Source organism: Mustela putorius, unplaced genomic scaffold (genome assembly GCF_011764305.1).
Source record: "Mustela putorius furo isolate JIRA1106 unplaced genomic scaffold, ASM1176430v1.1 tig00003859_pilon_pilon_pilon, whole genome shotgun sequence".
In the NCBI taxonomy this organism is placed as follows: Eukaryota; Metazoa; Chordata; class Mammalia; order Carnivora; family Mustelidae; genus Mustela; species Mustela putorius.
In genome coordinates this window covers 10,710,622-10,719,905 of record NW_025422011.1, presented here as the reverse complement: position 1 = coordinate 10,719,905, position 9,284 = coordinate 10,710,622, and the positions used below count along the sequence as shown (strand labels likewise).

At 41.2% G+C, this 9,284-nt stretch overlaps 1 protein-coding gene across 2 annotated transcripts in view; it reads left to right on the top strand.

Annotated features, from left to right (window-relative positions):
- PDHX (pyruvate dehydrogenase complex component X) overlaps nucleotides 1-9,284 on the top strand; it is a 69,592-nt gene that overhangs the window by 337 nt on the left and 59,971 nt on the right. Inside the window, exon 1 of one of the 2 annotated variants that reach the window (XM_004755974.3) lies at nucleotides 28-249. The exons of the other annotated variant lie outside the window; for it this stretch is intronic. Within the exon in view, the coding sequence (XP_004756031.1) occupies nucleotides 90-249 (160 nt within the window). The 5' untranslated portion in view covers nucleotides 28-89. Of the gene's footprint in view, nucleotides 1-27; nucleotides 250-9,284 lie in introns of those variants that run through there. 2 annotated transcript variants of the gene reach the window in all.

Genomic DNA, 9,284 nt, shown 5'->3' with positions numbered 1-9,284 from the left:
GCCAACATGACAGGAGGCGGGGCCCGGGAGGGTCTTGCTGACGGGGCCATCAGGCTGTGCTGCGGACAGCCCGTGACAAGGCCGGGAAGATGGCGGCCTCCTGGAGGCTAGGCTGTGACCCTCGGGTGCTGCGCTACCTCTTGGCCTTCGGCGGGTGCCGAAGACTAGAGCTGGTGAAGGGCGCTTCCGGGTGGTCTGTCGGGCGCGGAGCTAGTTGGAGATGGCTTCACAGTACGCAGCGGCTGCGGGGTGAGTGGTCGGGGTCGCTCAGCTTCTCTGTGTAGCTGAGTAATGGGCCTGGGCCACGGGCTTTTTGATTCAGGGCCCATCTGGGTCTGAAGGTGCCCGGGGCTCTCTGTTCCTGAGACCTTTTCTTGGGGAGGGGGCCGCCGACATGGCCTAGTGCATGCCGCGGAGGGTTTTCTTGGGAGCTGGAAGAACCTGACTCCGTTCCTGGGCCCCTGGTTGGTATAGCTTCTCTGTGACCTTGCCTTGGAATTTGGGTTATTTGTGACGCGCAGAGACAGGTCCTAAACGCTTTTCTTCAGGCCACTTCTCAGTTATATCTCAGGTTCCCCTAGAGCTGTCAAGCTTCCCAAGGTTGCTGAAATTCAAATGCCTCTGGTAGCAGTTCGTATTCATTCTCTAGGCCCATCTCTATGGGGAGGTCTTTTCTTCCAGGCCCCTCGGGTTGCCCCGCGCGACGACTCCCAGAAGACTTAATCTGTAAATACCTACGGCATCACAGTCTTGGGGTACAAGAATATTTTAAGCAAAATATGCGCCTAAAAGAGTGGCAATTTAGGAGGGGAATCATACCAAGAAGTTATTAGAAAAAAATTGGCGTTAAGTAATGACATTAACACTGTTCATACAATTCTTTTAGTATTTAACAGGATGCAATAGAGTATGCCAGGCATTGTTTTTCTTTACGGGGGCGGAGGGGGATATGGCTAACATTATGTGTGTGTGTAATGTATTACCTGCCAGTCATCCTGGCACTCCACAGTATGAAACGAGGTGCAGTAGGCAGTGCTTAAATATTCAGAGCTACCTGAGACTCAGAAAAAAAGTAGGTTACGAAGAATCACAAGATGAGTGCCCTGAGATTTTAAGATTTGGTGAGAACCAAATCTTTAATGAGAGCAATTTATTTGTTTCTTCAGCTTAATATTTAATAAAATACCTCTAGGAGTAGTAGTATTTTAGCTGTGTATAGAATTCCCTGTTTTCCCTTTCTTCACTCATTTTGTTAAAGATTAAACTTAACTATAGCCCCCAGATATTCCATCTGGGGTGGAGCTCAGCCATCTTCATTTTACAAACTACCTTTGGTGAATCGTGATGTTTTATGTTAGTGTTTGATGGGCTGCACTTTGACACTCACTACCTTCAAAAATCATGAAGCAGTAAAAGCTCAGTGTTGGAAATAATTTAGGAAGAGTGTTGGGTTTTGTTTTTTTTTTTTCAAATTCTTATTTAAATTTTAGCTAGTTAACATACAGTGTAATACTGGTTTCAGGAGTAGAATTCAGTGATTCATCACTTAACATATAACACTCAGTGCTCATCATAACAATTGTCCTTAACACCTGTCACCCACTGAGCCTGTCCCCCACCCAACTCCTTCCATTAACCCTTAGTTTGTTTTCTATGGGTTAGAGTCAATTATGGTTAGTTTCCCTCTCTCTTTTTTTTCCTTCCTGTGTATTCATCTGTTTTAATTCTTAAATTCCACATATGAGTGAAATAATATAGAACTTATCTTTCTTTTACTGATTTATTTCACTTATCCTAATATACTCTAGCTCCATCCACATTGTTGGAAATGGCAAGATTTCTTTCTTTTTGATGGCTGAGTAATATTCCATAGTGTATATATACGACGTCTTCTTTATCTATTCATCAGTCATTGGACATTTGGGCTCTTTACATATTTTGGCTATTGTGGATATTGCCGCTATAAACATCAGTATGCATGTATCCCTTAAAATCTGTATTTTTGTATCCCTTGGGTAAGTACATAGTAGTGCAATTGCTGGGTAATAGGGTAGTTCTATTTTTAACTTTTTGAGGAACCTCCATATTGTTTTCCAGAGTGGCTGCACCAGCTTGCATTAGGAAGAATGTTCTTAACCTTGTTTGTAAACCAGATTCTTTAGAGAATCTTTGAAAGCTTTAGACCTACTCTACAGAAAAAGGTACAAATAAGTGCATGCAGTTTCATGGGTTTTCTTTTTTCTTTTCTGCCTCTTACAGTTCTCCTATATTTATTTTTTAAACATTTTTAAATTTAAATTCAATTAATTAGCATGCAGTGTATTACTGGTTTCAGAGGTACAGACCTGTGATTCATCAGTCTTAATATAATACCCAGTGCTTATTATATCACATGCCCTCCTTAATGTCCATCGCCCAGTTACCCCATTTGTCCATTCCCCTTCCCTCCAGGAGCCCTCAGTTTGTTTTCTACCATTAAGGGTCTCTTATGATATGTCCCTCTCTAGTCTCATTTTGTTTTATTTTTTCCTCTCTTCCCCTGTGATGCTCTGTTTTGTTTTTTAAATGGCATACATCAGTGAAATCAGATGATAATTGTTTTTCTCTGATTGACTTATTTTGCTTAGCATCATACCCTCTAGTTCCATCCATGTCATTGCCATTGCAAATGGCAAGATTTCAGGGGTTTTTTGATGGCTGCATAATATTCGTGTGTGTGTGTATGTATACACACCGTATCTTCTTCACCATTCATCTATTGATGGACATCTGGGCTCTTTCTATAGTTGGCTATTGTGGACATCGCTGCTATAGTCATTGGGATGCAGGTGCCTCTTTAGATCACTACATTTGTATCTTTGGGGTAAATACCCAATAGTGCGATTGCTGGCTTATAGGGTAGCTCTATTTTCAGCTTTTTGAGGAACCTCCATACTGTTTTCCAGAGTGGCTACACCAGTTTGCATTCCCACCAACAGTATAGGAGGGTTCCCCTTTCTTCGCATCGTTACCAACATCTGTCATTTCCTGACTTGTTAATTTTATACATTTTGACTGGGTTGAGGTGGTATCTCACTATGGTTTTGATTTGTTGTTTCCCTGATGCCAAGTGTTGTTAAGCAGTTTTTCATGGGTCTGTTGGCCACTTGGATGTCTCCTTTGGAGAACTGTCTGCTCATGTTTTCTGTCCATTTCTTGATTGGTTTATTTGTTCTTTGGTTGTTGAATTTGGCAAGCTCTTTATAGATTTTGGATACTAGCCCTTTATCTGATATGTCATTTGCAAATATCTTCTCTTAGGGGTTTTCTTTAGACCTCATTTAAGGACTCCTGCCTCTGGAAACTCACTTAGACAATCCTCATCTGAAGCAGCATGACATTTTACCCAGTCCACTGTGTACCATGAGCAACATGTCTAACTCAGCCCGAACGTCATCCATAAGAGAGAGAACACTATATCCCAAGAAAGCCGTCTTAGTTTCCTAGTTCCTCCTCCTTTCATGTATAAGGATCCTGGTGATTACATTGGTCCCACCAAGATTCTTTCCCCATCTCAAGGCCAACTCTTCAGCAATCTTCTCTCCTCCTTCAACCTTAATTTCTCCTTGCCATGTAACATAACATATTCACAGGTTCTGGATATTGGGATGTGGGACATCGAGGGGGGAAAGAAGGTGGGAGAGAGGCAAGGGTATTATTCTGCTACCCCAGTAGCTAACTGCTATTTGGGTAGCTTTAAGTTATTAGGAAATCTTGGGGTGTATTTTTTTCCCCTAATACTGAGCCCAAATTTGTCTCCTGACTTTTAACATATAGATTTTTTTGTTTTGCCATGGTGAATGCACGTGGCAGTCCTTGAACTATTTGTTTTACAAAGCATGAATTACATGGTATTGCCTCATTTTTCACTGAGCTTGGTAGAAATTATAATTTCATAAAACGAAGCAACTATTTGGTAATATATAGACTATATGAATTAAGTACACTTCCTGAGTAATTTCCACACTCCTACATCAACCAGGATCTTAAAGTCTGTCCATGGAAGTCACACTTGGAGTTTTGGTTTCCTTAAGTGGTGTTTGTTGGCAGCATTTTTATGAGTAATGACCTATGCCATGTGCTTAGCATAGCACTGTCTATGAATTGGGAAGTGGACCCTCGTCAGCCATCTCACATCTGTCAGCGTCATGATCTTGCCCTTCCCAGCCTCCAGGGCTGTGAAAAAATAAATGTTGCTTGTAAGCCACCAGTCCCAGATATTTTGTTATAGCAGTCTGAAGGCACTGAGACACCAAGCAGTGGGGTCCTTTACTCAGAGCATATGTTCACAAGAAAGGCATACAAGTGAACAAAATTTGGTCCCTTCCAGCAGGAAAGAAGTTGGGGGAGTGGGTTTGAGTATAACAAGTAGCATCGATCACTTACTATGTACCATGTACCCTTCTCAGCACTTGACATGACTTACCTCATTGAGTCCTCACAGTAGTTAATGCTGTGCTCTGGGGATAGAATGATTTCAGCCCAGCTCTGCCTGACACCAAAGCCTGTTTCCGTAACCACAGCCTACCTCAGTGTCTGTGGTGGCTTGGCCTTAGCCATCAGCAGAGCAGTGCCTGTGCGCTGAAGCTGTGTTTACCAGGTGTGTATTCTGTGTGAACACCTGTCCTTTTTTTTTTTTTTAAATAAAGTGAGACATATTTTAGTAATAGCTACACTGTGAAATAGTATTTCAGCAATAGTCCTGATAATCATACGGTTTAACAGTTACAAGTCTAGACTGTATAAAGGGTGGCAGAACCATTTAAGAGTTAAGAGTGTATGTTAATGTTCTCCCATCTCTAAGTTTCTAATTGATAATTGATGTACAGTTGATCTTTGAACAACATGGGGATTAGAGGAATTGACCTCTCCATATACAGTTGAAAATCCATGTATGTTTTTTGACTGCCCCAACTTAGGTATTAATAGCCCACTGTTGACAAAAGCCTTACCAATAACATAAACAGTGGATGAACACATATTTTGTATGTTATATGTATTATATACTATATTCTTATATATGTAATTTTTTCTTTAAATGTTTTGGTATTTGGGCACCTGGTTGGCTCAGTTGGTTAAGCGACTGCCTCCGGATCAGGTCGTGATCCTGGACACCAGAGACAGAGTCCTGCATCAGGCTCCCTGCTCGGCAGGGAGTCTGCTTCTCCCGCTGACCTCTCTCCTCTCGTGCTCTCTCTCATTCTCTCTCTTTCTCTCAAATAAATAAATAAAATATTATTTAAAAAATGTTTTGGTATTTCTGTCTACATGATTTATCTGTGAGTTTTTTCAAATTTTTGCAAATCTCCAAAAAATTTCCCAGTATACTTATTTTTTAAAAACCTGTGTATAAGTGGGCCTACAGAGTTCAAACTCAAGGGTTTCCTGTACTCTGTTCAAGGGTCACCTATACTCTTAAGTGTTTCTCCTTGTCTCTGGCTTCATTTCATTTGCCTTTTACAGTAAAATGCATAAATGCCCAAACTTACACATGTGTTCCTTTTTTTGCGAGACTCATGTGAGTGGTGATTTCTTTTTGTCCTGTTCCAAGATTGCAAAATAAATGGATTCAAGTAGAATTTTAATTTTATGATTTAATTGCAAGACCAGTGTTGCAAGCTGAAACCGCTTGTGTGGTGTTTGGTTTTTCTTGCTCAGAGGAGGTAGTTCTGCAGCCACAGACTGACTACCTACAGTTCTGGCCAGCTTCCTTACAGATGCACCATTGGATACTACATGTATGAAAGAATCAGCAAAGCCCTTAAACAAAATGGGGGCAATGGTGATTTAATTTAATTTAATTTAATTTAATTTAATTTTAGTACTTGGTAGGCAGTACATTTACTGTAGCTAGTGATCTGCTCAATACTTTGCTGCAATCAAGGGTATTCTTGTATTACATGAAAAATTTTAGGGGAGAATTAAGGTTGACGTATTTATAATTCAGGAGAGCTTCCTTGGGAATCTCCTAGTCTTGGTTTTTAGGGGGGTGCAAATCTATTTGAAAAATGATAAAGCTCTACCACTTTTTGAGACAAATGTGTACATTCAAAATTTTCTGTGTGGTTCCTGGAAGCCCATGGATCTCCCTATAATTTATCTATGAACACTGCCTAGTCTCCAGCCTATTTCCATAAACAAGTCTGTCATTTCCTGTAGAGAATGGTGCTACTTTGCAAGGATATTTGCCCTCTCGGAAAACAAGAAATATATGTTTTTTATAGGGGTTCCCATTAGAAACAAATGGCTAGAGAATACCTTTATAGAAAGCCAGTAAATTTGGAAATCTGGATTCATACTATTCAAATGGGGGAACCTTCCCTGTGGTTTGAAATTTTTCTCATTACTTGAGTGCCAGCCTCCTAAATCTTTATGTAGGGTCCTGGCAGGGAATAGATAGCGATCTAAAAATGGCTGATTTGAGGAGAGTTTACTAAACGATTTCTGTGAATTCAGGGTTTAGAGATGGTGCTATACTAAGGGGCTGTTTAGAGTGAGATGCTCTCCCTACTCCTTAGCATGGAGAGGCTTGGGGAGAGAGCAGTTGCCACACTAGAAAGGATGGAGCCTCAGAGGAGGATCCCTGAGGGGAGGATCTGTGGTGGATGTGCAGTCTTTCAGTTAAAGGATCCAACCAGCCTACCTGACCCCGTAGGGATGGAGTTGGGGAAATAAATACCCTGACCTTGCTCTCCTTTCTCCCTTCATCTCCTGCTTATCCTGTCCATTGGCTGAACCAGCCTGTGCCCAGGGAAGCCTAATGAAACACACAATGGTATGGGCAAAGCTGACGAGTAGATCTACAGGGGCGAATGGGAGATCTCTCCTGTGCCCTCTGACTGACCCCTCCCTGTCAGTCATCACACTTTACACTTCAGGTGAACACTGAGACTACCAAGTACTGTAGTGTTTATAAATATGGTGGTTCTCGTGCTATGAGGGAGGAAAAGAACAAGTATAGTTGTTAGACTTGGAAGAAGTCAAGTATAGTTTCCCTGGATTGTGGTCCAAGGCCAGGGCCAGGCTCAAGGGGGTAAGCACAGGGTCTATATAACTGACCTGATGTTCCTATTTTTGTATAGGCATTTTACAGCTGAATAGAAACCAAATCTATGTAGTTTATAGAGCTCTTGGGGCACTTTTTATAGGAAGAAAGATTTTCTTTTTGGAGCTGTGGCATCTAATTTTCATTTTTGTTATTTCACTTGTACTCATGATTAGAGTCATCCCTGACTCCTGACTTTCGTATGGCACTTCCAATCTATCAGAAATTCCTGTTGGCTCTAGCTTTTGTATGTAATCTGGCCATTCCTCGCCAGCCAGCCTGGTCCAGGCTACCACTACCTCTATTCTAAATTATTGCAGGAGTGTCCCAGGACATAGCCCTACCATCACCCTTGGTTCAGTACAGACTGTTCTCCATACAGCTTTGCGGGCTGCTTCCTTTCCTCCTTCCTTCCTTCCTTCCTTTCTTTCTTTCTTTCTTTCTTTCTAGAGATTTTATTTATTTGACAGAAAGAACGCACAAGCAGGCAGAGCTGCAGAGAGAGTGGGAGAAGCAGGTTCCCCACTGAGCAGGGAACCCAGTGTGGGGCTCCATCCTGCGACCCTGGGATCATGTCCTGAGCTGAAGGCAGATGCTTAACTGACTGAGCCACTCAGGTGCCCCCAACCTTTTTTCAAAGTAGGCTTCACTCTGGGCCTACTCATGATCTGAGAACTCATGACCCTAAGTTCAAAATCTGAGCTGAGATCAAGAGTTGGATGCTTAACCAGCTGAGCCACCTAGGCGCCCCCAGAGTTCTTTTAAATTATAAATCAGATCATGTCAGCTCTCTGCTGAAAATCTCCAGCTCTTCTCTTTAAACTCAGAATAAGGTCTAAAGTCCTGACCCTAGTATACAAGGCCCTATCTTCAGAAATGCCACTCATTTCTTTCTACCACTGCTAGAATGAAGGCCAAACATTTGGACGATCTAATGGAAGATTCTGGGTGCCTTTTCAGTCTCTCACGTCAAATGGTCTAAATAGATAAAGGAGAATAGGTAACAAATTCATGGGTAGCTTCACTTTGTACTTAAAATTCTATTATTTTAAATTTTCTGCAACATTTGTAGTTGCTACCATCTCCAAACATATGCAGTTTTAATGTTTTTTCTGTAAATGATACAAATTTATGAACATAAGCCGTTTATGTGGAACTGTAACCAAGCTGTTTTTAACTGTGGTTATTTCTCTTACTCAGAATTTTTTTCAGGGTTTTCCATTGCTGTTTAAATAACATCAAACCCATTAATGAGGTATTAAAGTTAAGTTACAATAGTACTGTAAGGTACTGTAGACAACCACAAGGTGATAGTCCCAACATACTTTTTTTTAATTCACATGCTTATTTTTCATTTTCATTATATTTTGCACTCCAGCCAAACTAAGCTGTAATTCCCACCTTCTTTGCAAATGATGTTCCCCTCATCTGAAATATCTGCTCATTCCTTCACCTTTTCTTCTTTGCCTGGCATACATTTTTTTAAGTTAGAAAAATTGTGGTAAAGATATGTAAAATTCACCATTTTAATTATTTTTGTGCATTCAGTTCCATGGCATTAAATACATCTACATTGTTGTGAAACCATCACCACCATCCATGTCTAGAACTTTCTCATCATCCCAAACTGAAATCCCGTGTTCCTTGATACATCCCCTTTCCCCTCGCTCCCCAGCCCCAGGCGACCACCATTTACTTTCTGTCGCTGTGAGTTTGCCTGTTCTGAGTATCTCACAAGGGCAGAATCCTACAACATTGGTCTTTTTGTGTTTAGCTTATTTCACTTAGCGTAATGGCTCAGGTTTCGTCTGTTTCCTTGCAGGTATTCAAATTTCATTCATTTTTAGGGCTGAGTCATGTTTTAGTGTATGTCTCTACCACATTTTGTTTATCCATTCATCTGTTGTTGGATGCTGGGGTTGCTTCCACCTTTTGGCTAAAGTGAATGATGCTGCTGTGAACATGGGTGTACAGATATGTTCCAGCTCCTGCTTCCCCTTCTTCCAGATGTATACCCAGACATAGGAGGCCTGGATGAAATGGTAATCGTGTGTTTAATTCTTTGAGGAATCATTTTATTTTCCCTAGCAGCCACACCATTTTACTTTCCCACCAGCAATGCACAACGATTCCAATTTCCTCATCTTGCCAACACTTGTTTTCTTGGTTTTTGATAATAGCCATTCTAATGCGTATGAAG